The sequence below is a fragment of the Megascapheus bottae genome, chromosome 5 (assembly GCF_031878675.1).
Source record: "Megascapheus bottae isolate mThoBot1 chromosome 5, mThoBot2.hap1, whole genome shotgun sequence".
In the NCBI taxonomy this organism is placed as follows: domain Eukaryota; kingdom Metazoa; phylum Chordata; class Mammalia; order Rodentia; family Geomyidae; genus Megascapheus; species Megascapheus bottae.
The window spans coordinates 26,776,130-26,799,873 of NC_143513.1; the positions used below are offsets into that span (position 1 = coordinate 26,776,130).

General features: G+C 35.1%; 1 protein-coding gene across 1 annotated transcript in view; it reads right to left on the reverse strand.

Annotated features, from left to right (window-relative positions):
• Nucleotides 1-6,510: 6,510 nt before the first annotated feature.
• The window catches only part of Zpbp (zona pellucida binding protein), a gene marked incomplete at its 5' end in the record, with an annotated part of 81,853 nt that continues 64,619 nt past the window's right edge, over nucleotides 6,511-23,744 (reverse strand). Inside the window, 2 exon segments of the mRNA XM_090332217.1 lie at nucleotides 6,511-6,686; nucleotides 22,725-22,902. Coding sequence (XP_090188343.1) covers nucleotides 6,592-6,686; nucleotides 22,725-22,902 — 273 coding nt within the window.

A 23,744-nucleotide genomic window follows, 5' to 3' on the forward strand; every position in this document is an offset into this window, starting at 1 on the left:
ATATCTATCCAAAACACTTTTTTATTGTATTTTATTGTCAGGGTGATGTATAGAGGGGTTACGTTTACATTCGCCAGGTAATGTGTACTTTAGTTTTTGAACATTGATATCCCTTCCCATCAAAGCAGTTTTTAAACATTGAAATCAAAACAACTTTTCTTAGAGCTCAGAACTTAATATACTTGAATTAAAGGATTTGGTCATTTAACCAGCCAAAGGCAGCCAAAGGAAGTTACTCCTTGGTAACTTCCCATATGTTAGCTTGTGGCCTTACGGTGTCTGAGAGCAAATGTGTGTCCTCCTCTAAATGAGAGCCTTCCTCTGAATTACTGGCTTACCATGGAAAATCTCAACTGCTGAAACTAGGGGTTAAAGTGATCATAGGGTGTGGTATTGTGGACACCTTTCTAGAAGATGTCTCTGGTCCAAAATTGAAAATAAATAATTTTCAAGCACAATATCTTGTGTATTATCAAAACTAAAGGGGAACATTGGTTTATGAAGTAGTATGGAAAAAGCAGACATGAAAACCTGAAAAGAATCAAACAGGAGTTTTGGAAATGAGAAATATCTGAAACTGGAAGTTCACTTGAATAGACTTAGCTTAAAAATGAGTCAGTCAATTTGAAGACATCTTAAAAGATGCACAAATAGAAAATACATGATAAACAAAAGTCAGTATTTTGTTGAAGTTTCAGAAAGTAGAAAGGGAGGGAATAGAGGAGAAAAGCAACCACTGAAAATGGTTGATAATCTTCAAAAGATGATGAAAAAATCCCAAGAGGCGGCATTACAGTGAAAACTCAGGGGAAAATGAAAATCCTAGTTGACAAGAGGAAAATACATTTGAGTAAAAAAAGAAACATTAATTTTACAGCTAATACCAAAGGAAACCATAGAAGTCTACTGGCAATTAAAAGTTTGCTATGATGAAGGAAAAAAATTGTCAAATTCAAAATCCACTGGCATAGGCTGAATTCAGACAAACCTTTCAAGACTTTCCAGATTTCACCAGCCTAAAAATCAGATAAAAATACGGACACATCATGGAAAAAAGTCACACAGCAATGCAAGAACAGCACTTGGAATGAAACTTTGATAGGATATATAAAAAATATTCAAAGGTTGGGCTGGGAGTTTTGCCTAGTGGTAGAGTGCTTGCCTAGCATACATGAAGACCTGGGTTTGATTCATACAAGGGAAAAGCCAGAAGTAGTGCTGTGGCTCAAGTAGTAGAACTCTAGCCTTGAGAAAGCCCAAGAACAGAGCTCAGGCCCTGAGCTCAAGCCCAGGACTGGCAAAAAAAAAAAAAATATATATATATATATATATATATATTCTAAAGCTCTGTACACAAAATCTGTTGAAATAGTACTTGATCAGTAGGATTTTTATAAGCTTATTGGAACAGACTGAAGAGCTTTCCACTGACAAAGAAAACTAGAGGAAGAGTAGTTAAGTCAAAGGAAGAAGCTATAAAAAGACCATTAAGCAAGTTTACATCAAAGGAACTAACAATTTTTACTGGTGTCAGTAATAACACTATCAGCAATGGATGTTAGGAAAAACAGACATGAATTACGAGGGATCACGAGAGTCAATGGCTGGTGAAAAACAGACATGAATTATGAGGGATCATGAGAGTTAATGGCTGGTACAGGAAGCTCATACTTGCTGTAAAGAAATATACCCAACAGGAACAACAATCGATAGGCAAAAGTTGATACCTTTCTGAAGATTGCTGTACCTAGTAAACCATCAAGTGTCAACATCTGCAGTTATTCTTGAACTTCATTAGAAGGGACACTGATGATCACTGTGGTTTCCCCATCATCTAGCAACTAATCTTAGTTTTAGCATGTAGGTAAAAGTAAAGAAAAGGTATTTTTCAACTTTCAACCTATTATGAGTTTACTGGAACACAACCTCCCAATAACTGAGAAGTAACTATAGTGCCTCTTAGAAATTTAACTCACCAGTGATGGTCTTAGTGTTTGACTTCTAACAGTGGAATGTAACTCCAGAGTAGTTTTCAAAAGGTGGAATATAATGGCTAAAGAAATTATACAGATTAGAACAACGTACCAAAGAACACTATTGTCTACCTAGACGGTGACTGAGATGTTTCTCTTTCCTTTTACTTTGTAAGAGTTTGCCCTTCCCCCTCCTCATACATGTGACATTAAGTAGGTTAAAGCAAATCATCTATACTACAGAGACCTGGATCTACCTGTTTGTCATGATTCTGAAATTCCATCTGGATTCAGTATCTGGGTGAGAGTCTGAAGCAGATTTATGAATGTAAAAAGTGTGCATCAAAGCTGACTGGAGGGTGTGGCCCTCTTCACACCCACTCCAAGTCCAAAAGCTCTCATTCTTCTCTATGAATGAGAACCAAAACGAATGTACCTATTTCCAACCATTATTGTATTTTTCAATTTAACATGCCCATTTTGTGCAATGTGTCTCACTCAGTCACTCCTTTCATTATGCTTCCCCTTTTCTATCTATCCTATTTGTCAGTCTTCCAACTTCTAAATATGAAAATACACAGCTGGAAACATCTGTACACTCAGTATCATGATTGTATTCACCATCCTTTATAGTGTCAGGTAATCCTGAAGCTTGAAACACTATTCTATAAAAGTCTCATACATGGTTTTTCCCTTACTCCTCATCTGAATAAAAGGTAAATGAAGTGACCTGGGCCTAAAAGCACTGTAACCAGGAGAACATGAGGGCCCCTAGGGATGGAGGAGGAGTGGAGCCCAAAGGGCTCAAGGCACTGCTGAGCTGTCATAGCAGGCAGTACTGAAGTGGGGCTCAGTAATATGCAACCCAACCCAATCCTAGCTGACACCCATCTTCAACTACCTACATTGTATAAAGTAGGCAAATCAACTTGTGGAAGTTCTTAAATCATTTTCACTATTTTTTCATGAATTAAATGAGAATCGTAATCATAAACCCAGGTTAGGAAAATTAAATATGAAAATCTATATGAAAAGTTGTTTATGCTGGTTCTGATGGTTGAACTCCAGGCCTAGGCACTATCCCTGAGCTCCTTTTGCACTCCACAACTTGAGCCACAGTGACACTTCTAGCTTTTTCTGTGATTTAATTGGAAGTCTCATAGACTTCCCTGTCCAGGGTGACTTCAAACAGCAGTCCCCAGATCCTGGCCACCTGTATGGCTAAGATTACAGGCATGAGCCACTAGCATCTGGATATGTGAAAGGCTTTGTTGAAATCTTTTCATATAATAAACACTAGATATTCATGTCAACAACCACAGCACTTTTATATAAAGTTTAGCCTCAATTTAAAAAATGGGACACTTCACTTATCAAATTATTTATTTTTATCAGCACTGTAGCATATACTAAGAAGTCTCATGCTTGCTCAGCTGACACTCAATGCCACTTGAGCTACACCTCTAACCTACAGTTTTCTGGTTATTCTAGAGAAGGAGTCTGCTAGGAAGCAGGGATTTGGTAGGGGAGAGATGAGCAATAAAAGTCTTTGGTTAGCTGCTACTACTTTAATTTTTCAAAGTATGCTATTGCTACCAAGATTTTAAAAAGTAATTTATTTCAGTTAAGAAAATTTGGAGAACAGAAGGCATCAAAAACTCACACATGATCTTTTTACAGAGGAGAAACATTTGTAAACATTTTGGCACATTTAAAAATCTAAATAATACAGTTAACAATTTAATATGATATATATAAAAATATATAATTATATATAAAATAAACATAAATAGTCCCAATTCACTTCATTTCAAAATGTATTTTACTGGCTCACTAACATTTCATTATATGGAAGAATCATTTATTCAACTGTGTCTCAATTCCATTTTAAATATCACTGAATAGAATATTTTACCAGATCTCTCATCTAGTTCCATGGGATAATTTTACAATAACTGGAATTACTGGAGCAAACTTTTACATATTATCAAATAAATGCATACTATATAATTGAGATAAAATCCAATATAGATTAGAATCATATTTGCCTTTCAATTTCAGAAGTCAGTCAAAACTGTTTTGTTTTTATGGTACTGGAGCTTGAACTCAAGGCCTGTGCACTGTCCCTGAGCTTCTTTTCCTCATTGCTAATGCTTTACCACTTGAGCCACAGAGCTCCACTTCCAGCTTTTTTGGTAATTTATTGGAGATAAGAGTCCCATGAATTTTCCTGCTCATGTTGGCTTCCAACACGATCTTCAGATCTCAACCTTCTGAGCAGCTAGTTTTATAGGTATGAACCACTGGCACCTGGCTAATACTTAAAATTTTAAAAAAGCAAATTAGACATTATATAACTAAAATACTACTGTGGAGCAAACAATGAAAAACACTTAAAATGCTTCGTGATTTAGAATTATCATATCTATTTCCTTCACTTTCAATTGCATTCAACATCGTATACTCTACTATCTGTCATTATAACAGATATAATTTTTGTCTTAATTTTATTTTTGCTCTCAAGAGTTAATAATTTGGTAATTCATTACAAAAGTTTAAGCATCAAACTATGTTCTATAACGAAGCTATGAAACCAGCTTTAGTGCAACTGTGGGAACAAATATACAATAGCCAAAATAAATGTGGTAACTGATCAAATGGAACATTTTTTTCCCACTAAACACTCAGGCTTGAACTCAGGATCTCATACTCTTTATCCAGCTTTCTTGGACATGACTGATGCTCTACCACATGAGCCATGACTCTAACCATGTTTATTGCTTGTGAGATGGAGATGGAATCTCATGGATTCTTTCTGCCCGGGCTGACTTTGAACCAAGATCTGACATATTTTAGTCTCTTATGTAGTTAGGATTACAGGTGTGAGCCACCACTCTATGGCTAAAACAAAGAACATTTCATTACGGCAAACAAGAAAAAATATCTCCCTTCAGTATGTTCTGCTAAGTGTTTTTGGTGTACTCCTAGTTTTTCCTTATCTGTCTTTGGTGGTGTGTAGTTTCATTTGAAAGTCCACATTTACAAGCTAAGAATGAAGAACTGACTCTCGTCACCCTTCTATCATTTGTCTGCTCTAAGCACAGATTACCAGTGACTTCAGGAAAAATTCTGTTCTCCTGTACTTAGCATGGCAATATACTTCTACCTCTGTTTTCTCAGGCTGACTAACTTTTGACCTGATGCCTCAGAAAAACATATCCTAAGTTAGTCTAAAAAAAAAGAAGCCAAAGTTAAGGAGAAAAAAGAAAGAATATATTATATTATATACTTAAGAAATTTGGTTAGCTTTGGGAAATTCCTTCTTCATCTTGGAGATTCAAGTCTCACTAAAAAGATATGTGTTAATCACAAAGGAAATAACAATGGCTAATCCAAACAGTACAGTGTTCAGTGGGTTCCTTACCAGAGGGAAAGCAAGCACATGTGAAGCTTTTATAAAAGAAATGAAAAAATTATATTATTATGATTGATGATTAAAGAAGATTAAAAAAAGAAGACCCATTAGGGCTTACAACAAAATACAGCACTGGGTCACTTATATTGATTGTATATTCTGCAGGAGAATTCTGGAGTTATGATTGTTCACAGGATGAACAAATATGAGACTTATCTATTAACCAATCTATTTATAAAAAGTAATTCTAACTGTAAATCATATTACTTTCCAAGATGTTGTTCAGCTTCTGTTATATTTGGCTTTACAAATGTTTATGTCCTTTTAATAAAGAAAATATTAAGAGAAAAACAAGGAATGCTCTAGAAAATAAAAGTCATTATAAATCAGTCAATACTGGAAAAACTGACAAACTACTTACTTTGTTAATTACCCATGTGTTTAATTTTGCAAATAAATCCTTTGCTAATTTGTGAAAATGTATAATTATTCTAAAACGTTATAAAGGTATTTTAAGACATTAATTGAAAGTATAAGATAGTCACATAAAACTGGATACCAATGGCTCACACTTGTAACTCCAACTATTCAGGAGGCTCTGACCTGGAAGATTTCAAACCAAAGCCATCCTTAGTAGGAAAGTCCAAGAGAGCCATTTCCAGTTAACCAGCAAAATGTAGCTCAAGTGGCAGAACACCTGCTGAGCAGAGCAAGCTGAGAGAACTTGAAACCCTGAGTTCAAACCATAATACCACACAAAAAAGGCTAAACTAATTTATATTTAAAACCTTGAAACTAGTTTTGAAACGTCAAGATAGAATAACAAAAACTAAACTTTATAAAATTGAATCAAAGGTAAAATGGAGATTGTTATAAAAGAATAGAGTGCCCTAAATCTGGTGAATATATAAAGTGAAACTGGTTATTTTTTTTGAACTCCTGACAAAGTTTTTGGGCTAAGTTAATTCAATATATTTGAAATTGTCATTAACATGCAATGATACAGGAGATATTTTAGGGACATATAGGGCCTAGGATGAAAGGATAAAGATGACAAGATATTCATATAGTGTCTGATTAAAATGATGACACCATTTTTTGGTAAAATCTGATTATTTAATTTTGACATAATACTGATTATACTTTGATATTTCAAAATAGACTTTTGTGTTTAATAAACCACTTAGTAACAAAAGATTAATGCTATACACAGGCTTTTGCTCCATACACCAGGCTGCTGTTGCACTGAAGGCAGTGAGTTCCATCACGGGGATTGTAAGATCCAGGGCTGCAGATAACTGTGAATAAAAAAAATATGTTAGTAAGTAACATTACCAACTTTTACTTAAGTTAACTTTACAAGGATGGTAAGTTGTCACTGAAGATTCTTGTTTTAGGGGTTCTTAATTTTTTACTGAGGTAAAATATATGTAACAGAATTAACTACTTTACCACATTTTAAACGTTTTCTTCAGAATACTCAGCTATATAATCCATCTCCAGAACCATTTCATCGTGCAAAACTGCAATACTAAACCCATTAAACAACTCTCCAGTACTTTTGACCAGAGGGAATCATTCTTTCTGTTTCTATGGATCTGACTATCAACATTGCTCATGCAGTTAAAATCATATATAATTTTACTTAAAACAATTTTACTGATCTCATGTTGATGAGTTTAATGGCAGAAGGCATAAGTGATCAATACCAGAAGTACATCAAATGTGTTGGGATCAGCCCACAACAACCATACTCTATGTATAAAGGCAGCCTCAAATCTGGAAAGGGACTAGATCTTATTTCTAATAATCTTCCAGTTTCAAGTCCTGTTTCAACTACTTGTTAAATGTGAAAATTTAGAAAATTAACATAGCTCAGTTTAACTGTACCTCAAGTAAGGGCAATGCAAATAATATATACATGGCCACAGCTATTTCTGCATGATAGAAACAAAAGCAGAAATAAAACCAAGTTCAAATGATATTTAAGGATTAACTCAAGGATTCCAGGCAAAGCAATCAAGTCTCTTAAGTTCTATTTTACTCATCTGTAAAACAGGTAAAATAGTACACCCCTGGCATTATATTCAAAAGAACTGAATACAAGATCTCAGAAAGATACCTACACACTTCTGTTTCTATGTTCCCTATACCATTATTACAATAGTCAAGATATGGAAACAACTCATGTCCACTGATAAGATGAAAGACTGACCACATGTAAAATGCTACAGTATTCAGTCCTAAAAAGAAGGGAAATTTTGTCATATGCTACAGCATAAATAAGTATGTTAGGCAAAAAAAAATCACAAAAAATACAAATATTCTACTTAGAAGAGGTATCGGAACTGGTCAAACTCAGACAGAAAAATTGTCAGTTTTTAGGTGCGGGGCAGTGAGAAATGAGAAACTACTGGTGAAGAGATGTAATTTTTCATTTCTAAGTTCTGTTTGTATGTATGTATATATATATGTGTACATTTATATATACATATATACACAGTTCTAAAGGAATATTATGAAAATATTCATTTATAATATATAAAATACTGCATTTTGGAATAAATTTAACCAAGTTGGCCAATATTTATTTGCCAACCCCTCCCAAAGTTACTGAATTAGAAAAAATACAAATAGAAGGAAAATCATCCCTCAGGCATGGGTCTGAAAATGTAATACTGTAAAATGTCAACTTTATCCAAAGCTAACTGTATATTCAAGGCAATCAACATCAAATTTCAATGACCTAATTTTCAGAAATAGCAAAATGCATCCTAAAGTATGTTTACAATCTGATGTTTGTGTGTGTATGCATGTGTGTTCATTTCTTTGTTTTGTACTGGTACGGGTGCTGGAATTTAGGATACGTTTGCTGTCCTTGAGCTTTTGAGTGGTTAGTACTCTTTCACTTGAGCCACACAGCTCCACTTTAGCTTTTCTGGTGGTTAACTGCACTGTTCTTGCTGGCTTCAAACAGCATCATCAGATCTCAGCCTTCTGAGTAGCTAGGATTACAGGTGTGAGCCACTAGCACCTGGCTCCTTAATGTTAATTTAATTATTTGGCAAATTTTTAACATTCTTTAATGACTTAAGAACCAAAACAAGGCAGCATCTGGTCAGTTAAGAAAGGTATCTTGGTGAAAGTAATAGATACCGGTGTTACTGAGTGATCCCAGTCACAGGATATGAGGATGAAAAGGACAATCTTTGGATGATATAGCTTAGGATAGGACACTTGCTCATTTGTTTTTATGTTTTTATCACAGATCTGGGGATCACACCCAGGGCCTTGCAGCACATGCTGGCAAGTGTTCTGCCTCTCATCCACACCCCAGCCCTACTTCATTACAAATCGCTGCTTCACACACCAAGATGTGAGATGACTGCTGAGAGTTATGTCATGAGGGCAGGGGAACTAGTTAAGTCAGCCACAAGTCAGGGAAGCAGGAAGGAAGACAGTTCAGGGTCCTTGCTTAGGTAATAAAATTAGGACTACTACTCATTGATCTGCCCACATGACTCATATCCACATAATAGACAAAAATCCCAAAATGACCTACTTAGAGTGCCTTAAAGTGCTGAAGAAATGCTGATAAAGTTCCTTGGGAGTTTGGCCTAATGGTAGAGTGTTTGCCTAGCATGCACGAAGAACTCAGATTCCTCAGTACCACATACATTTATGCTGTGGCTCAAGTAGTAGAGTTCTAGCCTTGAAAAAGCCCAATGATAGTGCTCAGGCCCTGAGTTCAAGCCCCAAGACTGGCCAAAAAAACCCCAAAAAACAAAAACAAAAAATTCCTCCTTAGGCAAGACCAGCAGGAACCAAGTCCAAAACCAGAGCAAAAGCATCTGGCAGGCAAAGTTCTCTTACTTGGTGTACATGCACAAAAGGGTAGTAACAATGACGACAGAGAAATCTTTTGGCCCTATGGTGTTTGGTGTGAGAATACTCAGTATCTAAAGGGATTCTACACAATATTCCAACAAATCTGGACAGGGGCAGAAACAAATACCTGTCAATCAACCTGTCAATCAGAGTTCCAGACTAAGGAAGACCTTCTCACACTTATTCATGACTCATGCATCCCCAGCAACAAATGCTTCAATCCTCTGAAGCCTCACTCAAGCCTGCTATCTTTCAGTGTATCTCATTTTTCTATTTAATAACATTTTCTACCATTTTCATTATGCTTTGTGTCTTGCTTGAATTCTTTAAGAAGACAAAAAGATTAAAGATTATGCTGCATATATTTTCAATAAAATTTATGAGCATTAAGCTGTATCATCCCTGATAACAGGACAGAAATATTCCTACTTCCTAAAAAATTTTAAAACAATGCAAAGCTAGAATGACCAAAACAGCATAGCGTTAATATAAAGATAGGAAGGAAGAATAATGGGCCAGAACTGATAGCCCAGTAATAAATCATTGTATTCGATCAAATGAGGGGCTAGGAGTTTGGCCTAGTGGTAGAGTGCTTGCCTAGCATGCACGAAGACCCAGGTTCGATTCCTTGGTATAGAAAAAAGCCGGAAGTGGCGCTGAGGCTCAAGAGCTAGCCTTTAAAAAGTCCAAGGACAGTGCTCAGGCCCTGAGCCCAAGCCCAGGACTGGCCAAAAAAAAAAATTAGATCAAATGATTTTTTTCAGTAAGGGTTCCAGGATAGTCAATTAGGAAAGTACTTTTTCAGTATATCATGTTGTAAAAGCTAAATATTTACATGTAACTGAATGCAGTTATAATTATCTTACATCATTTATAATAATCAATTCACAATGAATCAAAGACCTAAACCTAAGAACTAAGCCTACAAATCAATATTAAGAAAAAATACAGAAAAAATTCTTCATAATACTGACTTTGAAATAATTTCTTTAATGTTATATTAAAAGCAGAGCAGCAACAATAAATACAATTGATTCATTCCAAACAAAAACCTTTTTTTGCATCCAACAACACAGTAATGTAATGAAAAGGTAACAGGGGAAAATTCTTGTAAATATTGTCTGATAAAGGGTTAATAGCAATGTGTATGCTTTAAAAACTGCCACAACTCAACAACAAAAGAAACAGACCAAAAACTTGACCAGTATTTCTCAAGATAAACCAATAACCAATACATACATAATTGATGTTCACCATTAGGGAGATGCAAACCTAAAATGCAACCGGAGACCATATCAAACATTAAGAATGACAATCAAATTAATGGAAAATAGCAACTGCTGATAAGGATGTTGAGAAATCTGGGAGTCTTGTGCTGGCTAATGGGAATGTAAAATGATGAAGCACTGTGTAAAACACAGATAGATGACTCCTCAAAAAGTTAAAAATAAATTTATGATACATCAATTCTACTTTGGCTTTTTATTTAAAAGAACTGAAAGTAGAATTTCAAAGAGAAATCTACATACCTTGTGATGTTAATGTTTGTATCTCCCACCAAATTGTTATGTTGAAGCCCAGGCCCCCACTGAGGCTGTATTTAGATAGTGCCTGAAAGACAGTGAACTTAAATGAGCTGAAAAGGGAAGATCATCTATAGATGGTCATCTAAGAAGAGGCACCAAAATTATTACAAATGAGGAAAAGCATACAGCCTACATTTCTTTGGGTCTAGCTTACTGTACTTAATATGATTTTTAGTAAGCCAGACCCAAAGAAACATAGGCTCCATGATTTCCCTCATTTGTAATAATTAGTATACTCCTAGGATAGTTCTCTCAGATGATCACTATAATAGCTCAATAGCTATATATGTAGGACCATATAAAATGATGCTACTGGGAATAAACTACAAGATATGGAAACAAGAATTTTGGTTTCAGTTTTGTTTTTTAAAGTACTGTTGGCAGTTCTTTCTTTATTTTGTTTTTCCCCTCTGGTTTATTCACTGTGGTCACTGTTTTTGATTTCAGTACCCATTGTCTTGTATATAAGTTTTATCTGATTTGGGAAGGAGAATCACAGAAATGGTGGAACATGGGATGAACCAATGCAACAGACATACTCACTAGACACTATGTTAGAAATGAACTTTAAAATAGGTGGGGGGAGTAGAAGAGAGCCTGGAGGAGGGAAAAAACCACAAACAAAAGCAAAAAGCCCAGATACTTTCACAAAGTAACTATTACAAAAAAGTCAAAGGCAATGCTCAGTTTCAGAGCCTACCAAGTATGAGAACCTGAGTTCAAGCCTCAGTATATGATTGGGAGGTGGTGGGGGGATTTAAAGGGGGACAAAAACATGAGGAGTATCAGTGTTCAAAAACTAATGCACCCACTACCTGACTAACTATACACTGCCCTGACACTAAAATTAAAAAAAATTAACTATATTAACTATATCAAAAATTTCAAATTAATCATGCTTTACTAAAAAAATGACAGGCACTTACCTATCCCACAAATAAGAAATTTAATAATGATTTACTAACAGCCAAAGTTGAGTAAAACAAAAAATGGAACCTTTTAAATATGTTTCAGTATAAGTATGACTATATTAATTTAACTATATTATTAACTGAATTACACTATTTCATAGGGTAAAAAGTAAAATTTAACAATTAATTAAATATTAAATGTTTCTCATACTTGTAAGTAAAATCTCCCTTACAAAGAAATAGAGAAATAGTCAAGCTTAAATATCTGCCATGGGCCAGTAGTTCATATCTATAGTTTTAGCTACTTAGATCTGAGATCTGAGGATCACAGTTATATTTCAGGCCAGAAAGGAAAGGCTATGACACATAGGTCCAATTAACAAGCAAAAAATTCAAACTGGAAGTGTGGCTTAAATGGTACAGTGTCAACTTTGTGCAAAAACAACTAAGGGAGAGTGCCTTGGCTGTGAGTTGAAACCCCAGTTCTGGAACACACAAACACACACACACACACACACACACACACACACACACACACACTCCAAAAAACAAAGTGGGAAGAAACCCAAAACAACAATAAATAAAAACCCCACAACTTACAATATTGCAGGAATTCAAACATGTATTAAAATAATTTATTTGCAGATGATAAAATCTGAACAAAACAAAAGGTACTGGACAGTAAATAAGAAGCAGAAGAGGATACTTAAGGCACATTAATGATAATTCTTTAAAGGAAGGTACTATATTGGGTTAATTATTGTCATGCATTTATACAAGTGGAAAATCATATTAAGTAAAGTAAGCCAGACCCAAAGAAACAGGATTCATGAGTTCCCTCATTTGTAATAATTAGTCTACATCTAGGATCCTCCTAGAAGAGGATCACAATAGCTCAAAAGATATGTATGAATGGCCATATAGGATGAGGCTAAGTGAAATGAACTCCAGGATAGGGAAACAAGAGGTTTATTTTCATGATTGTTCTTAATGCACTATGTAAAGTTATTTTCTTTCTTTCTTTTTTTTTTGCCTGTCGTGGGCTTGAGCTCAGGACCTGAGCACTGTCCTTGGATTTTCTCAAGGTTAGAGGTTTACCACTTGAGCCTCAGCACCATTTCTGGCTTTTTTCTACATATGTGGTACCGAGGAATCAAACCTGGGTCTTCGTGCATGCTAGGGCAAGCACTCTACCACTAGGCCAAACTCCAGGCTCCAAGTTATTTCTTTTCTCTTTTTTCCCCTTATGGCTTATCGCATGTTGTTACTGTATCTGACTTTGGTACCTGGTGTGTGTGTGTGTGTGTGTGTGTGTGTGTGTGTGTGTGTGTGTGTGTATTTTTTTAATGTATAGAAGGGTCACAGCTATATTCACCAGACAGAGGATACAGCACTTCTCACACACTGATACCCCTTCTCATGTTTTTGTCCCCATTTCTCTCCCCCAACCTCCTCCCAATCATCTTGTTTGCCCCTCTTCCCTTTCCTATTTCAAATAAATGTATATACAATATGCCAGGTAACAAAGTCAGATACTGTAACAATATGGGATTGATCAAAGGGCAACAAAAGAGAAGAGAAATAACACAATACATTAAGAACAACAATCACATAATATAAAGCTCTTGTTCCCATATCCTGGAGATCCTTTCATTTAGCCTTATCCTATATGGCCTTATGTATCTAGGTTTTGAGCTATTGTAATCCTCTGCTAGAGTCCTAGGTTTGTACTAATTATTACAAATGAGGGAAACCACTGAGCCTATGTTCCTTTGGGTCTGGCTTACTTCACTTAATATGATTTTTTTCAAGTCTTTCCATTTCCTTACAAATGGAGCAATGCCATTCTTTCTGATGGCAGTACCTGGTATATTGTATATATGTTTATTTGAAATAGGGAAGGAAAGATGATTGGGAGGAGGTGGGGAAGGAAGGGAGAATGGGAGAAAAACATGGGAACAATGTTCAAGAAGTAATGTATCTAATACCTGATGAATATAACTGTAACCGCTCTATACATCACCCAAACAATAAAATACAATAAAAAGTCACAATCAGATGTATCACTTACAAATATTATCTTCTATTATGTGGGGATTTTTTTTTTCAGTCTTGAAGTGCAGGCCCTGCTTCTGCCTCTTAAGCTTTGTACCTCTTAAGCCACATCCCTATTCCCTAACCCCTTTCTGCTTTTGTTTTGCTTTTAGTAATTTTTCAGGTAAGGTCTCAGATATTTTTGCAAAGGCCAGCCTTGACCACAATCCTCATACTTAGGATTTCTACAAAGATGAGAGGACACATCTTCCCCAAGCTTTTTTATTGAGATTTGGTTTCTCTAACTTCTTGTGTCATAGTCATCCTGATCTGGTGCTGAGGCTCAAGTAGTAGAGCTCTAGCCTTGAGAAAGTCCAAGGACAGCGCTCAGGCCCTGAGCGCAAGCCCAGGACTGGCCAAAAACAAACAAACAAGCAAACAAACTGGTTGTCATCTGGCTACTCTGGATTCTGTTTAGAAAATCCCAGTTATTTGAATCCTCATGTATATAAATGTTCATTTTCTCTACCCTGCTTTCCATTCAGATTTGATCATTTTAAAAAAAAAAACAGACCTTGGTCTTATATTCTCACTATATGGTGCAGGCTGACCATATGCTGGCATGAACAGTGGTATTCATTTATTGCTGAGTTCCTTGTTACTGCTTTCCTTTTTTTTTTCCAGACAATTATACCTTAGCCTAGACCTACTGATATGGGGATATATGAAGATATGAAGCCAAAACTTCCAAGTCTTTCCATTTCCTTATAAATGGGGAAATGTCATTCTTTCTGATGGCAGCATAGAATTCCCTTATGTGGTATAAATACCACATCTTCTAATGGACAAATTTCTAGCAATTATTGACATACTCACACGAAACCAAGAAGATCTAAACGAACTAAACAGACCCATTTCAAGTAGTGAAAAAGAAATGGCAGTAAGAGACCTCCCATCCAGAAAAGCTCAGGACCTGATGGATTCACAGCTGAATTCTACAAGGCCTTCAAAGCAGAATTCACACCAATACTCCTGAAACTCTTCAATAAAATTGAAAGTAAAAGTTCTCTACTATACTCATTCTAAGAAGCCAGCATAACCTTGACTGGGATTTAACATTCAGAACACACACAGAACTTCTAAAACTCAAAAAATTATCATATTAAAACTGGATAAAAGACAAATAGAAATATCTTCTGTAGAAGACAACACAAATGGCTAATAAACAAATGTAACCAAGATGTCATTCATTAGTCACTATGACAATACAAGCTAAGCCATAATTAAGTTTCATTTATTTCTCATTCATAGACATTAAAAACAAACACTAACCATGTTGATGAGGATACAGAAAAATCAGAACTGGTGTGCCTTGGTATCATTAAGATAAAACACACTTTCTGTTGGGCACTTACAGAATTATCACATGATCCAATAACTCCACTCTTAGGTATAGGTTGCCAGGATGTGAAAAGGGCTCAGAAAGATAACTCAGAGCAGCACTATTCACAATGACCAAAAAATAGAAACAACTAAATGTGCCTCAATTGATCCAATAGATCAACATGTTTAATACACATATTCAATCTTAAAAAGGACTTCATTTTTATGCATGCTGTTATAGGATAAAGCTTGAAAATACTTAAATTGAAATTAGCTAGATATATAGGACAAATATGGTATAATTTCATTTACATAAGTAACCTAGAATAGAAAAATTGATAGGAAGAAAGCTGAATAATTATTAGGAGGCAAGGTCACAGAAAATGGAGAATTATTGGTTAACTCACAAAGAATTTGTATTTTGAATAAAAAGGCTTTAAATAGATAACAATGATGGTTACATTTTACGCTATTAAATTTACACATATCAATTAGTTAAAACAATATGTTTAAAACACAGTATCTATAATATTAAAAAAGTATTGTTCCTTGGCAGATGTGACCAGAATTACTATGAAACAGAACTCACAGTATCACATGGTACCCATGGTCCCCTAAAATGAAAAGAAATGTTCAAAATGTAATATCTGGATTATTTTTGAATTATTATTCTGCTATTGAGTTGTTTGTGTTATTTATAGTTTTGGATATAATTTGCCTGTCAGAATAATATCTGACTAAGATTTTCTTGCTTTCTGTAGTTGATTTGAGACATAACTGCCTTCATCTCTTTCACTATTGCTTTACAAACACTGTGCCTGTCATTTCTGACTACCAGATACATTCCTTGTAATATTTCTTTTACAGTATGCTTATGACAAATTCTATTATATAATGTTGCTCTAATGTTTGTATTTTCCCACCAACTTTTGTCAGCTAATACCACTTTGTTAAGTACTCTTATGTTAACAACTGTTGATTTTAGCACATCAAATTGTCACCCTGCATACATACAATGGAAACTATCATTTAGTTCCACAGGTTCCTTCTTTTTTTTTTTTTTTTAGTGCTTTACCATTTACAGATCTTACACATACATTCTCATCTGAACCCTCACAACAACCCTGTGAGGTAAGCAGCACAGTCTTTTCACTTAACAGTTAAGGAAAGTGAATCTTAAGAGTTACTAACCAATGTGCCCAAGGTTAGAAACTAATTTGTATTAAATACCAGTCTTTGGCATAAAATTTAAACCCCCTGAATACCTCTCATTCTTGCCCTACCTACTTCACAGGGATAATGAAGATAAAATGAGTTTAAGGCGAGAAGAAAAACATTTTGAGAGAGGAAAAAAGCACTACAGAATTAAACTCACAAACTATAATTTTCCATGATATATGGCTCATTCCTATTCCCATCCCAGCTTGTGCCTGGACCCACAATTATATTAACTTTGTTTTGTGTTCAACATAGCAGTTAGGTAAGGCAGTCTATCAGTGTGATCATGTTTAAAGTTACATAAGCTGCAATCATGGTAACTGCATTATTAAGCAAACTGAAAACAAGGCTGGTATACAGCTAGAACTCACTAACGCACAGCAAAGGCATCATATGTGACAGGGCATGATTGCATAGAAGGGAAACGTGGTGTCAGAATTCACACTGACACACACAGTTCTCTAAGGCAAAGTGGTGGATCTTTGTTCTTGGAACAAATCCATCTGCCCTGATAGCTGTTTTACAAAGAATCCATAAATTTCATACATTCACTGACTCTTTTGGTGTACACTTGCTTTATGCTCCTTTATCATAGTCAGAACTTTCTTTTCTTTTTAAGATTTTGATCCAGGAAGTCTACTTTTTTTTGCTAGTTCTTCAATATTTGTGGCAGTTCATCAAATCTGTCAGGTGTGTTGTTCTTACTAGATGGCTGTATTGACTAAGCTAAGCAAACCTTTTAAAAATTATATTTTACTATCTTTTAGCTATACAAAGAAGTTATCATTCAACAAATTCTTTTATAAGTGCATGTATCTTTTTTTTTTTTTTGGTCAGGGTAATGGATAGGGAGGTTACAGTTACATTTACCAGGCAGTAGGTGCATTACTTCTCACACATTGATACCACTCCTCAGGTTTTTGCCCCCTTTTCCCTCCCTGCAATATCTCCCCCTCTCTTTCCTATTTCAAATAAACAAATAAAAGTATATACAATATACCAGATAATAAAGTCAGATACATGCATCTTGATCAATGGATCTCTATCACTCCTTTCATCATTCTTCCCTATCCCTCTACACTTAGTCCCTTCCTTAATTTTCTTAGTTTTACAGTATATCCACTGAATATAATAACTATATTTTTCCCATCAATCTGTTGACCTTCCCCATGCCACACAAGTGCTAATTTCCTGGTATTCATTTTGGTGGACTGAGAGTTAATTTATATCTTTTTAAAGAAAATTTGGGTAACCTATTTTAGTACTAATTGAGAGAAAAATCAATACTTTGACCACAATGTTTCATTAATTTAGGTTCCTTGGAAAGGAAATGACTCAAATTAAGAATGAGAGTTTTGTGGATCGGAAGAATGTTTTGTTTTTTTTTTCTCAGAGATCAAAGAATTTCTGAAGTACATCAAGTAAAAGAATGTCACATAAGAACATTTTTGCTGTTATTTCTAATCTTTTATTCTTACCAGTCCTGAGGTCTGAACTCAGGGCATGGGTACTGTCCATGGGCTTTCTCAAGGCTAGTTTTCTACCACTGAGCAACAGAACTTCCAGCTTTTTTTTTTTTTTTCTGGGTATGTGGTACCGAAGAATTGTACCCAGGGCTTCCTGCATACTAGGCAAGCACTCTACCACTAGACCACACTCCTGGCCCTGTTTCTGATCTTGTGACTTTAGAATTAAATCGCAGGTTCCTCAAGGTTGAATGTCTGAATAAGATACTAAATCCACTAGCACAATGATCTTCATTACAGCACTATTTACCATAGCAAAGATATGGAACCAACCCACAGGCCCCTCAGTTGATCAGTGGATCAACAAGATGTGGTTATTTATACACAATGGAATTCTATGCTGCTGCCCAAAAGAACGACATCACCCCATTTAAGGAAATGGAAAGACTTAGAAAAAATCATATTAAGTGAAGTAAGCTAGACTCAAAGGAACATAGGCTCAATGGTTTCCCTCATTTTTCATAATCAGTAGAAACCTTGGACTCTCCTAGCAGAAATTTACAATAGAGCAAAACCCAGACACACATGGTCATATAGTATAATGCTAAATGAAAGGACTTGCAGGATATAGAAACAAAAGCCATATAATTATAACTCTGTAATAGAGTCTAAAGTTTGGTATTCCTCCTGTGCTGTTCTTTCTGCTAAGAAGTGTTTTTGCTATGCGGGGTCTTTTATTATTCCATATGAAATTTTGGATTGCCTCTTCTATTTCTTTAAAGAATGACATTGGGATATTGATGGGTATTGCGTTGAATTTGTAGATAGCCCTTGGCAAGACTGTCATTTTCACGATGTTGATTCTTCCAATCCAGGAGCATGAGAGGTTTTTCCATTTCCTCAGTTCTGCTTTAATTTCCTTTCTCAGGGTTTTAAAGTTTTCATCAAAAAGGTCCTTTACATTCTTAGTTAAGGTAATTCCTAGGTATTTTATTTTCTTTGAGGCTATTGCAAAAGGAGTTGCTTTCCTGGTTGTTGCCTCATTCCTCTCACTGTTGGCGTAGAGGAAGGCAGTTGATTTTTGAGGGTTAATTTTATAGCCTGCTACCCTTCCAAAGTTTTGAATCAGCTCAAGGAGCTTGGGAGTAGTCTATAGGATGCTTTAAATACAGAATCATGTCATCTGCAAAGAGGGATAGTTTTACTTCCTCTTTCCCTATTATGCTTGTTTCTTGTCATATTGCACTGGCTAGGAATTCTAATACTATGTTAAAGAGGAGTGGAGAGAGTGGGCATCCTTGTCTCATTCCTGATTTTAGAGGGAATGGCTTTAGCTTTTCGCCATTAAATATAATACTAGCTGTGGGTTTGTCATACACAGCCTTTATTATATTGAGGAATGTTCCATGGATTCCTAGTTTCTCCAGAGCTTTTAACATAAAGGGGTTTTGGATCTTGTCAAATGCCTTTTCCGCATCTATTGAGACACAAGAACAGGCCTGAAGATCAATGGAATAGAACTGAGGACCCAGATATTAAACCACAGACCTATGGCCACCTAATCTTTTGACAAGGGAGCCAAAAAAAAAAATAGAATCGAAGAAAGATAGCCTCTTCAAGTTGTGCTGCCAGAACTGGTTAAGTACCTGCAAAAAACTAAAGTTGAATCCTTCTTTGTCACCCTGCACTAGAATTAACTCCAAATGGATCAAACACCTGGAGGTAAAACCTGACACACTGAAAACTTTACAAGTAGGAATAGGAGATACACTAGACCTCCTTGGCACAGGTAGAAACTTTCTTAATAAGGACCAAGAATCACAACAAATCAGAGAAAGGTTGGATAAGGGGGACTGCATTAAACTGCAGAGCTTTTCTATGGCAAAGGACATAGCTAGTAAATTAATTAGGAAACCTACAGAGTGGGAGAAGATCTTCACCAACCATACAAGGGACAAAGGCCTCATATCTAAAATATATCAACAGCTCAAATGTTGGATCACTCCAAAAGTAATCTCCAAAGTAACAACCATCCCATTAAAAGATGGGCCAAAGACTTAAAGAGAGTCTGCTCTGAAGAAGAAACAAAAATGGCCTATCGACATATGAAGAAATGCTCAACATCTCTGGTCATAAAAGAAATGCAAATCAAAACAACACTAAGATTCCACCTCACTCCAGTTAGAATGGCCAGGATCAAGAAAACGAATAACAACAGATGCTGGAGGGGATGTGGCTAGGAGGGATCACTACTACACTGTTGGTGGGAGTGCCAACTCGTTCAATCACTATGGAAAGCAGTATGGCAGTGCCTCAAAGGACTAAACATAGAGCTCCTCTATGACTCAGCAATTCCACTACTTGGCATTTACCCAACCATCCAGAAACTAGGACATACTAAATCCACCAGCACAACAATGTTCATTGCAGCACTATTTACCATAGCAAAGATATGGAACCAACCTAGATGTCCCTCAGTTGACGAGTGGATCAACAAGATGTGGTATTTGTACACAATGGAATTCTATGCTGCTGTCAGAAAAAACGACATCGACCCATTTGTTAGGAAATGGAAAGACTTAGAAAAAAGCCAGACTCAAAGGAACTTAGGCTCAATGGTTTCCCTCATTTGTCATAATCAGTAGAAACCTTGGGCTCTACTAGCAGAGATTTGCAATTCAGCAAACCCTTGATACATAAGGCCATATAGTATGAAGCTAATTGAAAGGACCTCTAGGTTGAAACAAAAGCCATATAGTGAATGATTGTTGTCCTTAAGGTACTACATTATCTCTCATCTCTTTTGCTGTCCCTTGGTTATCTCATATTGTTATCTGACTTTGTTATCTGATATATTGTATATATTTGTATTTGGTTATTTGAAATTGGATAGGGAAGGGGGAAAAACAAGATGGGGGGGAGGGAAATGAGGACCAAGACATGTGAAAGGGTATCAATGTATTAATGCACCTTCTATCTGGCAAATATCATGTTACCCTTTTATTAATTACAATAAAAATATCAAAAAAAGAAACAAAAGCCATATAATGAATGACTGCTGTCCTTAATGTATTGTTACCTCTCATCTGTTTTGCTCTCCCTTGGTTATTTCATATTGTTACAGTATTTCACCTTGTTATCTGATATATTGTATATATGCTCAGTTGGTTATTGGAAATTGGATAGGGAAGGGGGGAAAACAAGATGAGGGGAGGGGTGGGGGTAGGGAAATGGGGACCAAGACATGAAAAAGGGTATCAGTGTATGAAAAGTAATGCACCTTCTATCTGGTGAATATAATGTAACCCTTCTATTAATTACAATAATTATTTTTTACATAGATTAATATATATACATATATATGACATACAAACCCTCAGCCTAATTTTAATTATTTTTTAAAATCTAAGTGCCAGTGATTGTATATAGAGATTCCCTTCTTGAATACTTGTTTGTTAAATACGTCATTTGAAATATGTTATAAAAATCAATGTTAATACATTCTTTAAAAAATACATGGAGAAAAAAATTTATGTGTCTAAATACATTTTAAAACAACTTTATCTACTTAACAGTGGACATTTACTGCATACAATACTGTGTATTTCTAGGATTTCATTTTTATCAGTGTTCCACAAGTGATGTGCTTAGTTTCACATGATCAAAACTGTTACAAAATTGGTGTCTACAATTGTTTTGTTAAATATATACTGCATTTCCTAAGATAACATTTTCAGTATTTTGCCACATTTCACATATTTAAACAAAACCACAAAAAATTATAAAGCAGAATCTAGCCAAATAAAGGTACACAGAATATACTCAGTATTCAATTAATTCAAAGGCTTTTAATCTTTCTTAATAGAATAAAGGAAAATTCATCAGAGAAGGTGGAAAGAAAATGGTCAATTATGCTGCAAATAATTTAGAATTAAAATTTAGCCTTTTTTCTTTCTTTTTTTTGCTTCATTTGTTCTAGTTTTTTTATTGTTTTCTATAAGACATATTTGTATGTTGAAAATACTATTTATTCTAAAAAGACAAAAAGCTCAGATATAGCCTAAGTGCCCTATTCAATTCTTAATAACAAAAATGCTAATACGGAATCTACTGTTTGCATTTTAAACCAACTACCTCCATAGAAGTAATGATTTTCTACCAAAGCAAGAAGTTAAATGTATGACAGAGTGGCTCAGATCATGCAGTGCTATGGCCAAGGTGGGGTGTGGGGGAAACCTGCAACAAAACAACTCAAATACTTACTTCAAAGAAAAACAAAAAGTCACAAAGTTAGCTAAACTTACCAACAGCAGATGTGAAATGGTAAATTATAATTGTTTGTCTTGATGTAGGGAAAATGAATCAACTGCCACCTACCTATATCTATATTTCTTCCCTAACAACTGCCTAGCAACCATCTTTGCCACAATATCAATACCAAGACCAAAGACCAAAATGGAGCTAGCTTTTATATTTTTTTGTAATTTTTTTTTTTTTAAATCAGGGCCTGAGTGCTGTCCCTTAGCATTTTCCACTCAAGTCTAGTGATCTACCAAAGCTAAAATTCCACTTCCAGCTTTTTGCTGGTTAATTTAGGTTAAAAATCTTGTGAATTTTCCTGCCTGGGCTAGATTCAAACCATGATCCTCAGATCTCTATTTCCTGATTAAGTAGGATTACATGCCTGAGCCACCAACTCCTTACCAGTTTTAGTCTTTACATCTTTAGCCTAAAGTCTGCTTATACATTTCTTCAAATAGCTTTAAAATAATGTATACATTCACTTAGGCACAGTGAAAACATGAGCATTTTCATTCATACAAAACATGATGGCACAGTTCATTACATACCACAGCACTCAGGACATTTTGGATGCTTCAGGACATTCATTCCATACCCCGGAAAGCAGCGATTGATCCAAACCATTTGGAGAGTACCTTCAATATAGTATATTTCAGGCAATGGCTCTGAGCGTCTGCCAATAGCTTCTACTTGCTGATTAAAAAATCTTTCTATGAGAGTTTTAGCCTAAAACAGAAATCGAATTTGAAAAAAAGGCTTATTAACTACAAACAAATGTAAATTTAGAGTAAAGCAGAATCATCATACAACAAATTTCAAAGGCCTTTCTTGGTCTTATATCATAGAATATAAATATCACATTAAAATAAAAAATTGTCTATACCTAAGGTATTTCCAAATATACCTTTATATGGAATAGACGTACTCTGAATATACAGCAAAATATTTTGATCTCTTCAAATTTTGATAATATACAGACAGACAACTGATAGCTTCTTGAAATGAGATGTAACAGAGTACTGTTAAATACTGGCAACTACTGTTAACACAGTATAACAGAAAAGGTCTTTCAAAGATTTATTTTTCCTTTAAATGTGCAAATATTGGGATAGAAGAGCTATAACTCCCTTAAAGTTGCCAGATACTTACCCAACCACTTTATAACTCAAAGTATAAATCTGGCCTCAGCAAGTTAGCCCAACTGGATATTTGTCATTAAAAGCCTTATACTCATGACTATACTCATGACTCATCAGCCTGAATTATAAAGTATACAATTCAACAAACAGCCAGATTCAACCATAGATGATGGAATATTAACTATAAAAATGATATGAGAGACACTTACATTATATAGATATGAAAATGAAATAAGACCAAGAAGCATAGAGAACATATTTGAAAATTAACCTAAGAGAACTATATCTAGTAAATGGAATTAAATTAAAAAATCAATAGACAGCCGAACTAGAAAAATGAAATGCAATAAACATATAAAGAAATTAGAATGCAAAACATGAACAGAAAAATACTATAAGACTGAACAAGAAAAATAGGGAAATCAATAA